Raw genomic sequence first — 22343 nt, forward strand, 5'->3', positions numbered from 1 at the left:
AATCGTATGCTTAATTTTAGTCAGATTTATTTTTTGGTTAGTTTCCTAGGCAGTTTTTCCTACTTGGTAAAAGTGATAGTTTCTCCACATCGAGGACTATCGCAATTTATTGTTTACGCATTTAAATTCAATTGTAACGGTTACTCATTGCCAAAGCCTGCCGACATTATTTTATTTGAAGAATCAAGATTCAGTTCTAGTTCTCAATTCATAATCCAGGTTTTATTTTGATTGCTATTTTATTTATTTATGCCTTATTATATGTTTGATTTTCCGAATACCATGTCTGTTACCGGATCCATGTCCGGCTAAACCCCTAGGTATCGGTATGTAAAGACCGTCGAAACGACGGGATTCATAAATAATTGGTGTTGGGTTTTTTATAAAACTTATTTTTCCGGTTTTAGTTTCTTATTTTATTCAAACTGTTTTTCGTACGAGAGTACAAAACAAACAAAGGTTACAGTCAACAAGAACGAGAGTTTGAGATTTTAACCAGATAACCGAAACTAGGCATTAATCCTAAACATAGCGAGAGTGTTTTAGGATTAATTAGACTTTATTCATATTCAGAAATTACTTTTAAATTCAAAATGAGACCGCGAGAGCCAAGCATTCTGGTTTAGGAGTATGGTTAGAGTCAATAAAACGAGAGTGTGAGACTAAGTCTTTTCTATAAATAATTTCTACTGAAGAATATTTTGACCAATAAGATTACACCAAATATCTATCGAATCCCCGAAGTTTGATGCGTTGCATACCGATATCCCTTTATTAAATATCTTTATTAATATTTTGTTTACGTTATAGTTATTTCTTTTCATCCCTCCAATCTTAGAATGATCATCAGCCTTAGATTTACGTAGTAACATTAGATAACGATACATTCGATTATTAGTCCTTGTGGGTTCGATAATCTTTAAAACTACGCGATAGGACTATGCACTTGTAGTCACGATTCCCATAGACTTACTAAGTCGCGATCAGTGAGGAGTAGAAAGTGAAGGATGTTGAAGCTTAGGTATATGAATGGTTATTAGTTGGTATGAATGGAAGGAGTTTTTTGTTAGGTTGATATAAGATTATGAAGATGGTGAGGAAGATTTTGGAATATGTTGTGTGTTAAGTGAAGGAGTTTTATGAGTGGGTTTATAAAGAGAATCAAGTATCATGTTGTAAGATGTTTATGGTGGTTGTATGGTTTTGAGTTTTTATGGTTATGTGAGGTTTTAAAGTGAGATATTCATGGTGGGTGAGGTTAGTGTTTATGAAGACGAAATGTGAGAAGGATGAGTTACAGAGAGTTGTACTTATATTGAGAGTTATGAAGTTTGTGTTTGCGTGTATGTTATATGAGAGTGAATGAGAGTTTAATAGAGGTGAGTTTATTTTGTGAGGAGTGTGTGAAGTTAGATGATGATGGTGGTTGGTTTATGAGGTTAATATGAGTGACATGTGAGTTGGGAAGAATATGGTTGGTGTCGCAACGCGAAAAACAACCGGCGTGAAAAGACAAAACAAACAGAGCCGCCACCATGTGTTATTTATCCCAAAGGAGGGAAAGGAAACGCTCGAAGTAAACCTGGAAAAGGAATGGTCTTACGACCGGAGATTACAAGGTATGGGAGTCGGTTACGCAAGGGGAAGGTATTAGCACCCCTCACGTCCGTCGTACTCGACGGGATCCACGCTCAAAAGAATAGAGTAAGGTTGTTAAATAACTGCTCAAAAGAATGCACACACACTGGAATAAAACACAGATGGAGGAAGATGGAGGAAGCGGACTCGGCAGGATGTCGCATCCTGGGCCTACGTAGTTTGTCAGAAACAAACATCAGAGTCAACGTAGTTCGGGGAAATGGGAAACGGGCTCGCTAGGATATCACATCCTATGCCTACGTATCTCATCTGGAATGAGAATCAGAGCTGTCGTAGTTCGGCTAACGCACGCCGAAACAAAACACAACACAGAGACGCTGAGACGTCAAAAGAAACTCAACAAGGAAACGGAATGCCAATAGCTGGGCTTATATCCGACTCCACAAAACAAACAAGGAAATGGAATGCCATTGGCTGGGCTTACATCCAACTCTACACAACAAACAAGGAAATGGAATGCCAATGGCTGGGCTTACATCCAACTCCACACAAGCAACAATCGCTAACCAGCGAACACCAAAGGTAGAAAGCAAATTGACAAACTAAAAGGGAATCTGGAACTCGAGCCTAGAAGTTATCAAGCAAAACACACGCAAAAAGAAAAAGGGTTGCCCGGAGAGATCTCGCACGATCTCCTGCCTACGTACCTCATCTGGTATAAGGATCAGGGCGACGTAGTTCCCCTTAACAGGGGAGAAATTCTCCTAACTAGAGACCAAGGGAATAACAAACTAAAAGGGAGGCTGACTCGAGCCTAATAATCGTCATGCAAATTATAACCCTAGGTTGAGGTCTCTAACAAGAGTTTGACTCACACAGGAAGTGAGTCAACTCAAGTCTATTTCTACATACGTTCAACTTCCTGGGAAGTTGACCATACGACTCCTACAGAAAAGGAGATGAGAAGTGGAAAGCAGATAAACATATCAAAAGCAATCACACGCTACATACAAACAAGAGGCTCATACAAGGCTGGGCTTTAGTCAAGGGGTCATATCAACCTCAACAAACAAGCCAACACTGGAAGGGGTGTCTGAGGCTCTTAACCACTGACATTGACCGTCAGGGTGAGCAGATGAAAGGTAATGAGGGTTAGACCTCATAGCTCTTAACCCTGGCCTGGGTGAGCTCAAGACAAAGAAGATGTGGGGGTCCAGAATGAGGGACCCTATTCCACCTGACTGACACTATACAAGATTTTGGGTGTTTATTCAAAAGCATCAGCACGTAGTGCGAGCATAATGAAAGACTCAACTGAATAGCAGGGGATTGATTGCAAATCCCTTCTATCTGCCAATTGCCTCTTCACTTAGGAGGTCTTAACAAAGTAACAGCACAAAAGTAAACAAACACAGTCATTGCCTCTTAAGGAGGACTTCAGCCAAATGCCTGCCAAACAGAAACGACAGGGCTTCCAGACTACATGGAGTTAGAGAGGTTACCTAAGTGGTATGCCAACCACAAGCAAAGCAAAGCTCAAGCAATGAGCTTAAAGCAGCTAAGGTACCTGTATGAAAAGCTAAACAATCAATATTCACATTCAGACAAATCAAACAGACAGTCAACAGTGTTACAACCAATATGTACTCAATACAAGCCAACAAGCAAACAACTCAAGTGAGTTTATCACCAAGGGACCTACAACATAAGAAAGGTTAGTGGACAAAGCAAATTTGCATCTCAAGTCATAAGATTGCATCAACCACTAGAGCTAATAGCTTGAACCTGAAATACAAAGCTCAAAAGATGAGTACAAACCACTAGTACCAAGACTAGGGTCAAAGGCAAAGCAAAAAGTCAAAACAGAAGTTGATATTCAACATGAAGCACACTTAATCCAATAAGAACATGTCATAAAAAGGATCAAACTTAAATCAAAAGGCTAGGCCATCTAAAGCACAAAATAAGGCAAAGGCAAATTACAAAGCACACAATTTGACATCAAGAGTAGAAATTCCATATTAAAACAGAAATGAATCAAATAACCATGGAAACTTTTATGTGATGTCAACATGTTAAACACAAGCCTCATGCAAAAATTTAGGACCATAAGAGATCAAATGGCATGTCAATAAAAATGAACAAAAGCATCATCCAAATGTGTGACACACATTGTCACACCTTACATTTATGTGTCCAAAACAGAGATGAAAAATGATAAAAATTCACAACCAAGCCTCAAAAGTCATGCAATATGTTAGGAATCAGCATACCAAATTTCAAAGCCATTGGACAATGTATGAGCATTTCACAAAAGAATTGGTACAACATGTCACATTTGCACACATGTTCAAATAACAGCTCATCATAAAAAATCCAGAAATGATAAAATCAGGAAATGGACATTATAAAATACTAGACATCAAGATGAACATGTAGGAAAAAATTGCATTCAATTTGGATCAATATTCTATTTGTTACGATTTTTTGAATTAAAGAACAAAAAATGAAATAAAGTTGAACACATGTGAAACAATTGGAAATAATATGGAATTTGCAAACAGCATCCAGCATGGATCGAACCATGTTGACATCAAATGCGGCGTTTAAGGCTAATGAGGGAAATCAAAAGTGAAAAAAAGAAATGTCATCGCTGGGAATCGAAGCGAGGTGCGTTTTGTACAAAACGCTGCGTACCACTTAATGAAGTGGCACGCCAGTCAGCAGGTCCAAACGCACGCTGGCATGGTCAAAGAAGCGCAGGCCACTGGAAGCGCCAAGCAGGCGCATTGTGGACGATGACTGGACCAAAACCCTAGCCTAAATGTAGAGCCGGCGACGGTGGAGCTCAGCCGTCTTCTCCGACGGTATTCCGGCGAACCTTCATGAACATTCATACTTTTTTTTTGCAGAATTTAGCATGGCATATATCAATCGAATTGTCTTGACGCGTAGAACAAAGATATCACATTAACTAAGCCTAAAACATCACACATTTCATGAATCGAATGAAAATATCTTTCATGTTCAAAACTTAAAACTAACATATCTCAACCAAATCTCAACCAAATTTAAATCTATAACCATCAGAATTCTCAGCATGATGAGATCTACCTAAACATGGCAATGATTTGAAGAATTAAGAGATTCGAATTTTAACCAACCTGAACTTGCAGTGACCAAAATCTTGTAATTAAGCCTCCAGAACTTCCAAATCTCCTTCTCCACTCTTGATATGAAGCTTTGAATACGAATTGACGCTTGGAAAGGCTTGGATCTAGCTCAACTTGTAACTTCCATCTTCATGTTCATGTATGGAGTATGCACAATTCTTCACCAATTTCTTCAATCCACAGCTTGATCCCTACCAAATGATGATCAAGGAACACGAATATGCAATAAAATTCAGGTGTTATGTGAAGAATTTTCAAATTTGGATTGAGAGAATTTTTGGAGGGAACTTGAATCTAGATCTAGAATGAATGAAAACTGAGAAATTCTGTTATGATTAAGCTTTTATACCATCTCCTAATCACTCTGAAATTTTGCTTAAGCTTATGTTAATTGGTATTAAGTGAAAATGGGGTGTATGACCAAAATTGGAAAGTGTAAGGTGCATGGCAAATTTTGGACGTGAACAGTAGCATGTGGAGGTGTAAACTCACTCAAAATCAGTTCATGAACACAATTGGATTGGAATTTAACTCATGTAATGCACCAAATTTAAATTCTTCATTTTCCCTCCAAAATACTCATGCATGCACCAATGATCATGTGATGTGATTTCATGCAATGCAATGATAGATTTGGAAAATATAGGTCATGACAAGAATTTTGCAAAAAGAGTGAATCCATTTGGAGTTTTGGATCAAAAGTTATGGCATTTTGAAGTTTCATGCACACTTGATGATCATTTGCTCATAACTCCTCAACCATTCATCAGATGCTCATGATCTTGGACTTTTTGGAAATGGAAGAGAAAGATCTTCAACTTTCATGTTGGACAAAATTTCATTTGAAGCTTATTTGATGTTGGAAAGTCAAGTTGAATGTGAACCAAAAACTTGCCATTTTTGGAAACTTTCAATTACAGGTCACTTTCCATTTTGGGAAACTTTTGCTCTGACTTCAAAATCTTCAAGGTATGTGTTTGACATGATGAATAAACCTCTTTGGGACATGAATGAAGTGTCTCAAACCCTTTTCTCCCCCTCCTAGCCCTCAGCTCTTACACACTTGACTGTATAGGTCCTCAGATGACCTTGACATGCTCTGATCCGCTTGAGCCTCAACCACTTGGGGAATTGGCACAAAAATGAAACCCTAACTCATATAAGCTCTCCATATAACCATGTGATCTTCATCTCAATAGAATACTTCACCTCCTTGAGAATCCCTGGTTGGAATAGAAGTCATTGATTAGGGTTGACCAGAGGTCAAAACCCTAATCCAAAGGAAACTGATCATGAATCATGAAGCCCTTGGTGATGATAGAACCATGACGATGGTGATATACCCTTGCAATAAGATAATGCACAAGCTTTGAAGTATCAGGAAACCCTAACTGAAGCCCATACCCTCAGATGGCTGATCATCAATTCATGGAAACCTTCAAGCTTGAATCATATCACTTCTCCATCTCTGAAAAGACTTTGGAGGATGACTTCATTATTTCCACATGATATGCAATATGCAAATGCCTAATGTCCTAAAACATGAAATGCAATATGCTAAACTAGTCCCAAGAAGAGGAGGGCAAATTTTGAGGTGTTACAGTTGGTAGGGAAAAAAAGAAAATGCTACTAGGTGAACAGGTAAACTCCTCAAAAGGTCGCGTTCATGCAGCTTTATTCCCTTATTTTTTTACTTGTTTTCCCCCACTTTTTTGGATCTTTAAAAAGGAGATGGGTGTGGATACGTATGCGCCACTCAGTCTGTTTTTCTTTTCATAGACAATGACAAATTATATAGTATGAGTCGCTATCGGGGTTTCATGATAACGAAAAAATCGGGGACTTATCCGTTAAAAGGAAAACAAAAGAGTCACCACCTAATTTTATTGGATTTCCTCTTAAAGAGAGAGGAGAGGGAAAATAGTCGATAAAACCCTCAAGGAAAAAGAAATGCACACGGGAAGTGCAAAAGGTTGAGGATAGGGAATCAGTCCTACAACCGAGACTTAGGTTTAGAAGTCGGTTACGAAAGGAGAAGGTATTAGCACCCCTCACGTCCATGATACTCCATGGAAACCATTTAAGTTATCTACGTGCATGGCTATTTATCTTATTTATTGCTTTATTTTCAAAAGAGTGTGAAAGAATGAGATTTTGGTTTTTTATTATTGTGCTTACCAAGGATTGTGGCCCTTGTGCCTATGTATCATTAATTAGGTGATGAAGAATCAGAGCTCTGTAGTTCAGAGTAAAAATTGATTGTGGGTTGGTTGATTTCACCTTTGAGAAAAGGGTTTTCGGAGTGATGCCATAAGGCGCAAAAATGAGTTTGATGAGTTATGTTGATTTTACCTTGAAGAATGATTTATGAAAAGATTGTTTGTGATAAGATTGCACTAAAGTCTATAGGTGGAGGTGAATATTCTAGACAAATAAGCCAAGTGTCTTGTGTCCAAAATAATCAGAATAAGGGTATGAAAGCACTATTCTTACTCATTCTCCACCACTTAAGGCTCGTGGTGCATGATAATAATCGTATTTTTATTATTTTTGGAGTTTTATTATGAAAATGTCACTTGGTGTTGGATCAAGGGTTTGTTGCTTTGATTATGAAATTGATGACAGATAAAGAATATACAAAATAACCAAGCAAGAAAGTAAAGGGTCTCATTGTAAGGTAACCCAAGAGAAAGCCTTGTTTGTGCAAAAGTTACATAAGCTAACAAAGGATAATGGTATTACAATCATGTCTCCCCAGGGTAGTGTCATGATGTCATTCTTACAACAAGTATGTAAGTTAGAGATGAAATCCAAAGTTGAAATAAAGTATCACAAGATAAGGGCAAGGTCCTCCAAGCAAAGGTCATAAGTGAGATCCTCTAAGTCCAATGGTTGATTAAAAGTGGAATGCATATTTTTGATCTTATCATTTTATCATGTTTTTGTTGTTTTTGATTATATGATGACAAAGTAAATAACAATAATAAACAAACATGATGATTATATACAATGATGGTGATGATAATGAGTGCTATAAAATAAATTATAATGCCATAACATAAAAGTAAATCACAAGGTAATGATAAAGTCACAATAACAATGGTTAGTGAGTATGGATGACAATAGTGAACCATAAGACAATGGTAATAAGATCACAATAATGGCTAGTGATAAATAAACCTAATAAAGTGTAGTTAATGGTTAGTAATATGATCAAGGTAATACTTGAGGATTATCTATCCATATGTCAAAAGATTCAAAATATGGTGCTTCAAGAGATAACTTATCATTTATGCAAAGTATTGAATATGATCAATGATCAACTAACAATAGATTTATAACAATGAAATTTATACAACCCTAAGTCTATCTATCAATAGTTTGACAAACAGAAGATTGTACCACTCAAAGGTTAAAGATTAACAAGTTTATTAAGGGTTGTGTTAGGCAAGTTATATAATGATTAATGTACAAAGTAAATAATGAAGCATAAATGTTAGAGGGTAAGTAAACAAAGGAAGCATAATGGTCAAATGAAGTTACAACAAGTCAAAAGGAAACACAAGTTAGTATATACAAGCAAAAGATTCATCTGTGTCAAATGATTCAATTTTAGTTGATATAGAGGCATCATATCTATGTCTCAAAGTATCATGAATGATCCATTGATCATTCATTGATATTTTTGGAACATAAAAGGTTTTATCAACCCTAATCAATCCATAATCAAGACCAAATAGATCTCATTAGCCATCAATATTCAAAGCACCAAAAGTCAACCAAAAAATGTTCAAATGAAATAAAACAAAGTGTAATAAAATAAAAGAGGGGAAAATATTAAGGGTTTGTGTTGGAAATTTTTTAATCATAATTAAAATAAGTGGGAAAAAAATAAAATGAAAAATAAAAAAAAATAGGTTGAAAATAATAAAAGAAGAAAAGAAAAAGAAACAAAAATAATACAAGTGGGCATACTAGGGGTTTAACCCCTGGCCTTGGGGTTATGAGGTCAACCCTATTACCAACTGAGCCAAGGGATCTTTGGTGACAAGGATTCACCTCAATAAAATAAATATTAAAACCACAATGAAAATGAAAGAGCGTGCATGTTTCAGCCAATCAGGAACAAACAACAAAAGTTTTTTAATGTTCAAACGCGCGAAGAAGACTTTGTCTTCAACCTTCCACCACCCAAATACAAACTTCATAACTTATGTTTTTAGGGAGATTTAAGCATGAAAACATCACCCAAACACATCATCGTTCTTACCTCCACACTCATGAGCCATTGATTGGCTCTGAGTGTTGAGTATTTTCCAAAAGTTCAGAAAAATAACTTGACCTAAAACAAAAATTAAATGCTTGATATTGGATAATCAACACTCAAACCAAAGAGTTAAGCTTTAGCAAGTGATTTCGAGTGGAATGATAACTTATTTGAGTGAAGGGGATGACTATAGCTACCTGATCAGAACTCGTTTCAGAATGGAACTCCAATGAGTTTGAGTAGCTTAGGTGAGGTGTTGGGAAGGTGAGTTAGTGTTTGGGAAAGCTTGAGTGATGTTTATAGATGGATTATGGGCCCTTGGTTTGAGTTGAAATGACTTAGAACTTGAAAATGGGATCTCTGTTTTCAATGGTGAAATACGATTTTGCAGCAAGGTAATTTTGGCTCTTCAAGCTTGGTTTTAAAGTGGAAAACCTTCCCATATTTATAGGAAAGGTGTTGAGACTGATAGGTGAGAGAAAATGTGAGGTTTGATCAGAGATTGGAAGTGACTTGAAGCATGCTCGAAAATGGATTTTTTTGGACATGAATTGATGTGTTCTAATCCAATTTGCACTCATAACCATTTGGTTTTGGTCCTTAGCACCAAACAAGTTCAACCAAAGGATTTGAAATGGTCTGCTAAAGCTTTGTCTTTTATCTAATTTGAGAAATTTTTAGAATTTGCACATGGCTCGGGTTCTTGGATATGTGAGCTTCCTACATCCAAGTTGGCTTTCATTTGTGCCTTGCAATATTGTGTAACATGTTAGAGGTTAAAAGGATCAGATCCATGTGATTAAATGTTGAAGAGGGACTTAATTAGGACATTTTTCTCAAAGAAGAGCTTGAAAATATTGAAAGGTGAAAAAGTTATGGACTTTGGATCAAATGATAGGCTATTTTTGCCAAAACGTGACCAACCAACATGACCTAAAAATGCCACTTTATGATTTCTTGATTTTTAAGGCACAATGATGGATGTTTGAAGCTCATATGATCATATCATGATGTAAAATGGGGCTTGAAGCTTTGTGAGGTGTTTTTAGGTCAAGTCCATAGGTGAATTCAAGGCATTGAAAGTTCAAAGTTCATGACCAAACCAAGTACAGTAACATGAATTGAATGGGTGTTTGATTGGTGAATTATGGTTGAAAATGACTTGAAATGAAGGTTAAATAAGTGTGGTATGATGGGATGATCAAATGAGTCAAGTTCATGTATCAAGGGATGCACAAACTAGGGTTTCTTGGACCACAAGTTTTATCAAGAATCAAAGCCAAACAAGTTAGGGTTTTGAGGTACAAGGGATGTATTGAGGTGATTCAAAGGATTGTGATATGAACAATGTTTGGATATTAGGGGCCCTCAATGGTGTGGTCAAGGAATAAGGTGAATCATGACTTGTACAAGCCAAAGAGGATTAAGAACTAGGGTTGAGGTCCTTGGGTGACCAGATGAATCTTCACATGTCTTCAATGGGGATTCACCATCCAATTAGGGACTTGGAGTGTAAGTGAGATGACTTGAATGATCCTCTAATCTTATGGGATGCTTTAGGATGAAGATTAGGGTTAAGGTGGCTTGGACACACCTTACCGTGATCATAGGGTCTTGAAGCTTCATTGAGGAACCCCGTGCCTTATGTTTGTGGAGCATTGTGGATCATTAGGTATAGATGATTATGAAATGATATGTGTGAGATGAAATGCTCATGTGTTAAGGTTATAGAGTGTGATATGCAGATAGGGGAAATTTGAGGGTATGACAATATGCAATTAGGGCGGCTTAACAATTTTGACTCAAATACCACTATTACCCTTGGGTCCAAAATGTGATAGAATGAGTTTTAGAAATTAAATGAATTAAAACCAAATGTTTTAAATAAAACAAAATAAAATCAAACTAACTATATACTTAATTCTATTTATTTTTGCTTGATATTTTGATATAAGAAACAAAATAAAAGGGATTAAAATGAATAAAAATTGGGCGCGGAAAATAAAAATGAACGCGCTAAAATGATCTACACGAAATAAACTTCTAGAAAATAGACAGGAAAATATCAAATTTTGTAGCAAAAAACGTCTGGTTGAAAAGGGTCAGGCTGATCAAAATGCGACCGTAAATGGAGTCGAAAAAGGTTATAGAGGTTAAGGTGGCTTGGACACATCTTACCATAATCAGAGGGTCTTGAAGCTTCATTGAGGAACCCCATGCCTTATGTTTGTGGAACATTATGGATCATTAGGTATAAATGATTATGAAATGATATGTGTGAGATGCAATGCTCAAGTGTTAAGATTATAGAGGGTGATATGGAGATAGGGGAAATTTGAGGGTATGACAATATGCAATCAGGGCTTAACAATTTTGACTCAAATACCACTATTACCCTTGGGTCCAAAATGTGATAGAATGAGTTTTAGAAATTAAATGAATTAAAATCAAATGTTTTTAATAAAACAAAATCAAATTAAACTAACTATATACTTAATTCTATTTAGGTTTGCTTGATATTTTGATATAACAAACAAAATAAAAGGGATTAAAATGAATAAAAATTGGGCGCAAAAAATAAAAATGAACGCGCTAAAATGATATACACGAAATAAACTTCTAGAAAATAGACAGGAAAATATCAAATTTTGTAGCAAAAAATACCTGGTTGAAAAGGGCCAGGATGATCAAAATGTGACCGCAAATGGAGTCGAAAAATTAAACGAGCACGTCAGCTTAAATTATGCAAATCATAGATCAATAAAATTGATACTTGCAAGCTCGATCTCAAAAAAATTATGTCCACTAATTTTACGTACATTTGAAAACTGATTAAACTGAACTATTTGTAAAATCGAAAACTTATTATGGTCGACATTTTAAGCATTATGCGGCAAGAAATACATGTTATGATACGCATATGATGCAAATTTCACAACGCATGTATCGTTTTATTAAATGAGGGGCAAAATTGGGGTGTGGCAAATATGTGAAAGCATTCTTGGTTAAAGAATTAGGGAAGTATTCCATCTTTAGATTTTCATTATTAGCCAAATCACCGCCTTCTGACTGGTATCAAGCAATGTGTTCGTCAATGGGCTCACTAGTATCATCTGCAAACTTAGTAAATTTAGGAACTTTATAGCCCCTGAGAAGTTCAGTTTGCAATACATATTCAGATAATGCCGAAACAAAATTTGGCCTATGAAGATGAACATTAAGACCAATTTGGGTTAAAACCTGTTCAACCATATTGGCTATGTTATTTTGCCCCCAAAATTGTTTTGTTGGACTCTCCTAACCACTTGATCTACATCTTGCTTCCTGTTCACCAACACCACATCTGGGTTTTTTCAACCTAAGCTTCCTTCGACTATCCTGGGTATAGGTTGTTTGACTAGCTAGGACATAACCTATTGTTACACATGATTATTAGGAACACCTTCGTTGTTTGCAACTCCTGGATTTTGGACTACCCCAACTGCTTGGATCTGAGGAACTGGATGAATAGAGGTTTGAGGAACACCAAAGAAATCATCAATTTGACCCATTTTATGTTCTAACGGTTGGTAAATATGATTGGAATTTTGCATCAGAGAATTGAACACAATACCAATTTATTGGGTAAGCATGTTAACCATATTATGGTTACTGTTATCCATTTGTTTCCTTACAACTAAGAGATAATTGGTGGTTATATGCGGTATAACTTGAAGGATATATCATAATCTTCCATGGAGTTGAGCCATTTGACCAGGGTTATTTACAGCAGATCCTGACGTCGTGTATTGAATAATAGAATAGGCAATAACCATTGCATTATCTACATACATCGACGCGTTAATTTGTAGGTCTACCATTAATGCAGTTGGCATGTCATATGGGTACTCCCTACCACCAGGGGGAAGTGTGAAGCTTGGAAGGAATGGAGGCCTAGTACCTCCTATAATGGTTTTTGGAACCATGGGATTTATAGGAGAACTGGTTGGTTGTGGTGGGGGTATCACCAACTCTGGCATCATAGTCGAAACTAACATTTAATTCATGGAATGAGCAGTTACTCTGACAATTGTTTAAGTGCTTGCACCACCAATCGTCGTTCCAACTAATTGTTCTTATGCATTTGGAGCGTCGTTATGGGGAGGAGGAACCCATTGAGGGGATGAATTCTTTGATGATTGACAAGACATACTAACATATTTTCCGCTCCTCAGACGCATAAATAATCAATGGTTGAAACCATTTGAATGTGTGAAGAACGTAAAACAAAAATAAAAACACATAAACTCTCTATAAAAGTTTAATTTTGCATAAAAGTGTGTCTTACTGAGTGTGCTAATTTATTTACTGGTGCTTTTAGTAAACAATCACAAGTTTTAATTCACTTGTAGGATCAAACTCGAAAATTCTAAATGAAACTTTGTGTAAAACGTTCGAGAAAATGTAATTGTGCTGAAAGAATTTCTAATGTAAATAACAAAAAGAAAACATAGTAAAAGTGCTTAAATGAAAAGAAAAATAAACAAATAAGTAAGCAACAATAAAGCAATTGAAATGCTTGAATTGAAAATGGAACGCAAGTTCATACATTTCTCACATACTCGTTATTTCAGTGAATCAAATGTATGAGTTTTAAAGAGAACAAAATGAATTGCGATCCTTGACTGTAAAGTCGAACTTTGCTTATATAATAGATACATTATCAACTGTCAGCAACATCTAACTCTTAAAAATCTGACACGTATACTACTACATGGTTTTTCGTCTTTAACATTTGACACGTATACTACTTCATGGACTTTCATCTTCTGATTTGTTTTCATGTGTCCTCATCACTTGAAGCGCTTCAAACTGCCATTTCTGTTGAAAACGTCTTTAAGTCATCCAATTTGTGGACTCCATAATATACTAAGTCCTAAACACCTAATTTCATAGGTGAGTCAAACTCACCACATATGTCGGAAGGTCTAACATATTGAATTTATAACTTAATGTGAAAAGTATGATTTCGTTATCACATTTAGCATTTTTATATATCTTATATCACACATTCGTATTGAAATGCTAAGCTAAAATTCTCATTCTAACAATAATATACAAGATAAAAAAAAGATAAAAATAAATTTATAAAAAGAATTATTTTTTATATTTATATTATTTTATTTCTCATTGTTTTAAGGAAAACATTAATTTATTATATATTTTATACAATATCAATTCAAAGTTTGCATACTCAAACATAATTTTTTTAAATTTATAGTGTCATTTTAATCATCAATCAACAAAAATTAGGGTAAGCTTGAATTTTTTTTAATAATCCACTCTAGATTATGCTCTAGATATTTCATTTTATTGTTTTATTGTTCTTAATAATTAACTATCTTATCTTATATATTTTGATTTCAAATATAAATAATAATTAGTCAAAACAATATTTGATATTATTCAATTTAAATATTTTATCAATACATTAGTTTTCTTTGACTAACTTTCTCAAGGATAGTAGGTTTGCATTGGATGAAAGTAAAGTACTACGAGACATGGAAATGTGAATGCTAGTCTACCACAAAAAAAATGCAATTATTTAGTCAAAAAAGTTATTATTATTTTCTTTAAACTGATAAATCATGATTTATGTATTTACTATTAATCTGTGTTTAGTTTTTGTTGGTGTGTCTCATTTTATGCTAATAATAAATTAATTCTTACACGTGTATATCAGTTCAAAATTAGGATAAGGATTAGCGAGAAGTTAATAATGTGTGTTAAAAGTTTAACTGCGCGTGCTTTTTGTAACACTAGACGTTCAATTTTAATATGGGTAAGTGAATCTAGACTCTTTTGGAGATATGTTCATTTAAAATATTTAAAATGTCGTAATAATGACTAGATTCATTCATGCTTTCAATATAAGAGAGATTTTATGCATAAATATGTCACCGTTTCTCTGTTATTCTTACTCCATTTTCTTGTCATTTTCCTTCTTTCTAAACACAATTTCATCACTCTACCGTCATAATCCTTTATTTATTATCAATTTATTAGTAGTTTGCATGCCATAGAGATTTATACCTATAAAGAGAGGGAGAGATGGAAATTGAACACAGAATAATATCAGAAATGGGAAGGAATATTCCGATGAGATTCCGGAGGTTATGCGAAAGCAGTGGGAGCGAGCACTCGGCAGAAGACTCAACTGATTTGTCAGATCTTGTGAAATCGTTTATGGAGAAGAATTCTTTGAAAGAAGATTCTGTTGTTCATGAGAATGATGATGGTGAATTTGAGTGGTATGATTATTCCGAGAAAAAGGAGATACTGCAAGAGATTTTTGGGGATGCTGATGATGATAATGTGAAAGAAAAGATTAGAAGAGAGGTTGAAGTTGCAATTGAGCTTGTTGCCGGAGATAAATCTTCGCCAGAATTCAAACGCCTTGTCATGTCACGTTTGCGGGAGAGAGGTTTTGATGCTGGTAATTAACTGCTATTTACTTTTGCTTAATTTATTACCTGTTGTTATGAATTTCTTTCAATTTAAGTCGTAGAAGGTTTTTTTTTTTCTAATGTTTTGTATTTTTGTGTACAGGTCTTTGCAAAACAAGGTGGGAAAGGAATAGAAAATTTCCATCCGGTGACTACGAGTATATTGATGTGAATTATGGTGGAAATCGATACATAGTTGAAATATCTCTTATGGCTGAATTCGAAATAGCTCGTCCTATCGATCAATATGCTTCTTTACTTGATGTGTTCCCTTTTGTATTTGTTGGGAAAGTGGAAGAGCTGAAAAAGGTTGTGAGGTTGATGTGCACTGCTATTAAGGACTCGATGAAGACCATGGAAATGCATACACCTCCATGGAGAAGAAATAGTTACATGCAAGCAAAGTGGTTTAACCCTTACAAGAGAACAACTAATGAGGTTGCTGCAACAAGAAAATCCTTTGGATTTGAAGCATACAATTGCAGGGAAAATTTTGGGAGTAAAAGGGCTTTAAAATATGGAAATCTGACTGCAGCATTTAATGTAGATGGTATTGGGATGAAATTATAGTCACGTTGAACAAGAGTGTACAAAAAATGAATTTTCATTTTTCCCCCTAGCACAGGGCACAGAAGTGCTTCAGCACATTTTTCCCAGTGGTCTGTGTAATGGGGTAATTTTGCAGTATGAGTTGAGATGAGTTGGGTAATGAAAATTACTATTACATCTATTCTCTATAAGAAAAAGTTTGGCTCATTTTTGCCTTTATTTTTATTAAAGTAAGCATATTTCGATATGCACAAGTTACTAAAAGAAAATTCCTTGATATAAAAGCACCTCTTAGTCTTTTTATTTATTTATTCCTTGATATAAAAAGACCTCTTGCTCTTTTTATTTATTTATATTAAGGAAAATAGTTGGTCAATGTAAAATATTCATTTTAAATGCAATCTACCAACAAAGGTAGTAGAGAAAGGACATGCTTGTTTGAAAAGAGAGAAACCATTACTACCAAGCAGTGACAGTGCACTCATTGTTTTTAGCCATTAAAATTGCAAATACAGGGTAAACCATGGAAAGACACAGAGACGGTTCTTTCAATTAGTTTTATTATCAATATTCACATCTAATTCTATGATATCACAAGACTTCCTAAGCATAGAGCTGTTTCTTTCTGTCTTTTCTCCTAAGCAGCATTCTCTTATCTCATAGCAGCCAGCCTCTTCTTTAACCTTGTCCAGTTGTTTGATATATAACTTTTGCAGAAATTACACAATCTGTTGCCCTGGCTGACTCGGTACTGAAAACAACAAAAAGAACATATCAATCAAATAAAGAAGAATAAAAAAGTAACTCATCTCATCAATGCAAAACAAAAAGAAATCAGTGATGCAGCTCTATATAAGCTTTAAAAGGGATCATCAGTCTATTGTTGCTCATTTTTAACTAAATTATTTCAAACAAGGCTAAAAGATATTTGACGATTATATTATGGACATCTTTAAGGACTTTAAAGATCATCACTACTTTGTTGTGTCCCTTAACTGTGCTGCTTATGACAGTTTCTGTGAGATCCTAAAAAGGGCTCTTGATGATAGTGAGTGTTCTCCAGGCACTCTCCTTCCCCTTCCCATACTCATACTTCCCCTCCATGCAAAGATAAATTCTCAAAGTTTTGGAGGGAGAACCATTTCTTGATAACTCCAGGGACATATATACATATATATATATATATATATATATATATATATATATATATATATATACATATATATATATATATATACATATATATATATATACATATACATATACATATACATATATATATACGATAGATATATATATATATACCTATACATATATATATATATACATATATATATATATATATATATATATATATATATATATATATATATATATATATATATATAATGTATAAAAGCATTGATTTGTCTGATGAGGAGGCATACATGAAGAATGAAGAAGACTCATATAAAATTATGTAATGGTCTCGGGAGCATTGAAGAGTTGGAACCTGAGGGTGTTAATCCTCCCAAATATAAATACAGTACTTATGTCAATACCTATTTATCATAGACCAAATCATATCCTATATGTGATAGAAAAATAATTATCTCAACTCAGATTATAGTAACACACATGAAAGAAAAATCAAGATTGCTAAATCCACCCCCAAAAAAAGCAAAGTTCCTCTCATGGAGAAACTCATAAACATCTACTAAGCTATTTAGTACGTAAATAACAAGAAATGTACAAAATCTTACCTGGGAGAATGAATGGTGTTATATATATTTTATTGTATTTCAACACTGTAAAGTGCAATAGAGATTGTGATTCATCAAAGCTTGGTATTTCATAATTTAAAGATGAATAAATAATGAAACAAAATATGTCAAAAAAGAACTGACCTGAGATGAACAAGGTGTTGTTATGGGAGCAGAGCACCGCCAGAGACAGAAGAGTGATCAACCAGTTTTTATTTAGAAATGTGTTAAAAGAAAGATTGCATATGAACTGTCTTTGAAAAAATGGACTAAATATGTGTGCAGACTGCACAGCTTGCTACATACTCCTATAATATTCTGAGCTACCTTAATTTAGATTAAAGACAAATTTAAGAATCTTGAAGGTGGCCATGGTAGAGTATTAACTACCTGACAGAAATCCTTTAGAACTTTCACGCTTTCCACATGATAACAATCTACTCAATCCCTCTTTTAGAGAAGGGGATATTGTAGGACAGGAAGTCAAAACATCAAGCGACTTAATCACACCTTTGCTTTCAAGAAATCGAAAGGCCGATGAGACACTTTTAACAATGATATCCTTATGTTCCATATCATAGTTGTCCACAAGAAGTAACAAAAACTCAAGAAGAGTGTTGGTCATGTCCACATATTGGGGAATAGAATGTACCATCAACAAAATAGCAGGCTCTATGTTCATGATATTATCCACCCTTTCATCAAAAAAGAGCCAATCATAAAACAAAGCCAGTTTCACATTGGCCTCAATATAATTCTTCCTCCTACAAGTTGTCAAAAGCCAACCAATAACAGCCCATCTCGGAATCACATCAGACTGAATAATCTCATTTGGAGGATGGTGTGCACAACATATAAATCTAACTATATCAACTATAACAGTCTCTTTATCCGGCTCATTTAGAAATTTCCTAGCAAACCACGTCAAATGCCTCTTTTCGTGCCCCAACTTCACATGGGTAAGCAAAAACCGCAATTGAGTTTCCATTTCAGGAGTGATCCTAAGCAAAGCATACCTACTCGAAGTCCTAGTGCAATAAATCTGAGAAACAGCACCAAATCCTAAAGTATTAAACTTAGATGGATTCAAAATTAGATCCTTCCATATAGACTTAAAATCAGGAACATGAACCAAATCCTGCAACAACCGAACAAAATCCCTCCCAATTTTTAAACATAGGTGAAATTCTTCCTTCACTATTTTCACGCACAAATGAACCTCCAACCGCTTCAAAGACTCCAACTTTTCACCATTGAGCCTACAATGATCAGCCAAAACTCGAAGAAACACATACAAAGCACTGCACAAAATGTGGGGCACTTCTTCCAAGAAACAATCCCATTTATCCAATAAGAGGGTCACCAACTTCGTACAAAGCCACAAATTGTCGTCGCTGAAATCACCGCCAATGATTTGCCTCAAAAGGGAGACCAAGAGGACGTCGTAGCCAATTGCTGAGACGCGAACCATTTCCTTGGTGACCCAAAGCAACTGGTTTTTCACCGAACTAAGGAGCTTTGGGTAGAGGTGGTAAACACTTTTGAGGAGCAAGTTGAGGAAGATGGCATAACCGTCGGTGACAACAGCGTGCATGTGTTTAATGTGGGTTTTGGCAAATTGGGGTTCGGTGAGAATGCCGTGAAGGATTGCACAGTTGAGTTGAGCGTATTCATCGGGTTTTGGAATGGTTAAGGTGAAGGGTGGTCTCAAGGAAGGTTCCAGAGATTTGAGGGATTGTTTCAGAGACACTTCGATTTGGTTTTCGGCTTCATGCAGTGCCACTAGGGTCAAATTCAAAACCATGATGGAAAGAGGAACGAATAAAAAACACAGGTTTAAAGGGACTTTGGCACCTTCTTTGTTGTGGAACTTGGTTACTCTAAATTAATATGCACAGTGGAACCTTCTTCCTCTATATTTATTTCATTGCTCATGACATCATCTGCGTCAAATGCATTTTCTGCTCTAATTCCACTTGCTCTATCTTTAGGACATATATCTACAATGTTGTCCAAGTTTAGAATGACCTTAAATCAGAATCGATTGGTTTCTTCACACGACTTCAAAACAAAAGAAAACAACAATAATTAGAATCAACAAACTAATAATCAAAATGTGAGGATGCAAAATATAGATGCAAACAAACCTATCTATATGAGGAGTGTACGTAACACAAATTACAACCTATAGCTTTCTTAAAATAACATAGATATGTTTCATGTTTGCTGAATGTTTCAAAAAACAAAGGATAACCTATTTAGTCACTGGCAATAACTGCTAGATATTTTCAGAGTATCAATGATAGTATCAAACTCGTTGGACATGCCAAACCTAAAAATCTTAGATCAACATGTCAAAACTTGCTAGTATGAAACTCGTTCAACATGTCAAAACAACAAATCCATCAAGGTTTCTCCATTTTAGAGCAGCATGCATACATAATTCAAGTAAATCATCAGAAGACTGAAAAGCTACTACAAAAGGCAACACAATGCCTAAATAGTAAACAAGCTTCAAGGATAGGTGATCAATTCAAGCAAACTTACAGCCTAGTAATTAGTAGCTAACTTGAATCTTAACAAACGTCATTAGGGCGTAATTTTAATAGTAGCATCCTCCTGAGACTGAGCATAGAAAATCAGAAGTGCAAAAGAACATGTGGAACATCAAAAAATGAAATTCAAAAACTACAATCCAGGGTCAATAATTTACTTCAATAATAACAAAATACACAATCATTAAATCCCTACAATAGTAAAATACCATATGTGTTATGCACATCACTATTACATATTGAAATAACTGCATTTCTTCATCAGTATAATAATGGTAACAAGCTAATGTTTGTATTCATAGTACAAACACATTTGAGCCACTCATGTAGCTGTTATGTGTATAATTAAAAGATTTTATCCAATTGGTTATCCTCATTCCACAATACGAAACTAGTCACACAATCTATGACTATAACCATTATTGGCAGACTAAGTTAGCCAGCCACCTTTGCCTTCATGCCTTAGATTCAAAAACAAGCATACACAAAATTGCTGAGAATGTCTTCACACAAAAACTCCGTTTAACTGCCTAAATAAAACCAGTGCATCAACAACAAATACAATAAAAAATGCATCACATCAAATTTTTTCCTTCAAGCCATCATTCCATCCAACCCTTTAAATTAAACTGATTAATACCACATGACAGCAAGAGCACAACTATACAAGTCAAGCCATTAATATCTCTCCAACCACACCAGCCTTCCCAAAACATGCACCAAGTAACTAGGCATGTGTTTGGAATGGCGGTGCGTTGCAAAAAATCACGTCAAATATTCAGGTTAACATAGAAGCTTCAGTTCAGTTTGTAGCTTCTGCTTTTCACGTTAAAATGTTATCCATATGTGCGATGGCGGTGAAGTAAAGCTCTACCAAGCATACACTAGATGGATCTGCAAGGGCCTCACATACTTCAAGTAGTGATTCAGAAATTAAAGCTAATAACCCCACTAATTTCACCATACTCAACCAAAACTAATTTCACAAAAGTCCAACTAAGGGAATTGCACTGCCTATTTATATAAAGCAGTACCACAAAACTTTTTGATTTAGTGTTGGAAAATTGGAGCTTTATATGACCTTCATCAAAACACGGCAATCTAACAATAATTTTTTATATCCCCCTTCAATTTTTGTTCTGTTTCCTTTTCATCAGAATATACTACTTTTTAGTTATGATTATTTAATTTCTAGCTACTACAAAACTCAAAATAGGATTCTCTTACAATATTCATGAATGGATCAGAATTACAAACACAGGTTCAAAGGGTGTGGCTACCCCAATAACTCAATTTAGCTCCACAACATAGTTTATCATAGAAAACAGTGGTTGCCTTGGTCAAGAACTGAAGAAAATTATCACAGCTTGACATAAACCAACCTAACATGCCAAATTTTAATTCTCTTAACTTCATCTAAATTGATCACAATTGGTACTAATTACTATCAATCAATTATGAGGACCAAAAATTATGCAAAAATGCAGTTTATTGTATGATCATATGATTATTGTATCAAAACAAATCAATTAGCTCAATAGCACTAAATTTCTGCAAGTTAAAGTACATATACACAACACAAATCCACTGCATCCACAAATAAGTAATATGATCATTGCATCACAATAAAAACCTATCGCATAAAAAGCATAATCAACAAAAAAAAACTACAACATAAATTTTTTTTTTGCAAGAACTGTGCGATTTCATTATCGGTATGCTACAACGAACAATTTGACAAAATGAGTAGAAGAAATAGTGATACAAAAATCAATTGAAACTCACCTTTTCAAGCAAAACGAGTTTTACATGCGAAATTATTCAGTGACGGATGGAGCGGCGAAACGGAGAAGAGGAAGTGAGTTGCAGAGAGTGAGCCGCGCGAGCGAGAAAAAGGAGAAGCTAATCAGTTTTATAATAAAATTTGGATATATATATTTAACCGGTTTTGTATCTGAATATGGATATTTTAT

General features: G+C 35.0%; 2 protein-coding genes across 7 annotated transcripts; one reads left to right on the top strand and one right to left on the bottom strand.

The window, feature by feature from the left end:
• The first annotated feature begins 14966 nt into the window (after positions 1–14966).
• On the top strand, positions 14967–16280 carry LOC127138323 (uncharacterized). Its single transcript, XM_051064746.1, has 2 exons — positions 14967–15514; positions 15628–16280. The coding sequence occupies exons 1-2, from the start codon at positions 15130–15132 to the stop codon at positions 16092–16094; spliced, it is 852 nt and encodes a 283-aa protein (XP_050920703.1). The 5' UTR covers positions 14967–15129; the 3' UTR covers positions 16095–16280.
• A 208-nt stretch (positions 16281–16488) lies between these two features.
• Positions 16489–22324, bottom strand: LOC127138322 (uncharacterized). Of its 6 annotated transcripts, none has more exons than XM_051064744.1 (4): positions 22156–22324; positions 18206–19876; positions 17816–17860; positions 16489–16824 (listed from the first exon to the last, which is right to left on the bottom strand). In XM_051064744.1, the coding sequence occupies exons 2-4, from the start codon at positions 19617–19619 to the stop codon at positions 16793–16795; spliced, it is 1491 nt and encodes a 496-aa protein (XP_050920701.1). In that variant the 5' UTR covers positions 19620–19876; positions 22156–22324; the 3' UTR covers positions 16489–16792. The 6 variants fall into 6 exon arrangements, 5 of the variants coding, with proteins under 5 accessions (XP_050920701.1, XP_050920702.1, XP_050920699.1 ...); XM_051064742.1 differs by lacking the exon at positions 16489–16824 and adding an exon at positions 20363–20440 and having other exon boundaries at positions 17467–17860; positions 22156–22285; XM_051064743.1 differs by lacking the exon at positions 16489–16824 and adding an exon at positions 20363–20434 and having other exon boundaries at positions 17467–17860; positions 22156–22228.
• Positions 22325–22343: the final 19 nt, after the last annotated feature.

The sequence above is a fragment of the Lathyrus oleraceus genome, chromosome 4, assembly GCF_024323335.1.
Source record: "Lathyrus oleraceus cultivar Zhongwan6 chromosome 4, CAAS_Psat_ZW6_1.0, whole genome shotgun sequence".
NCBI classification, from domain to species: domain Eukaryota; kingdom Viridiplantae; phylum Streptophyta; class Magnoliopsida; order Fabales; family Fabaceae; genus Lathyrus; species Lathyrus oleraceus.

Excerpts from the sequence above, each read along its gene's own strand:
- LOC127138323 (XM_051064746.1), top strand. The coding sequence starts at position 15,130 with ATGGAAATTGAACACAGAATAATATCAGAAATGGGAAGGAATATTCCG. Across the intron at positions 15,515-15,627 it reads GGAGAGAGGTTTTGATGCTG|GTCTTTGCAAAACAAGGTGG; the intron begins GTAATTAACTGC and ends TTTTGTGTACAG.
- LOC127138322 (XM_051064740.1), bottom strand. The coding sequence starts at position 19,619 with ATGGTTTTGAATTTGACCCTAGTGGCACTGCATGAAGCCGAAAACCAA. Across the intron at positions 17,861-18,205 it reads TTCTAAAGGATTTCTGTCAG|TGTTGAAATACAATAAAATA; the intron begins GTAGTTAATACT and ends TGCACTTTACAG.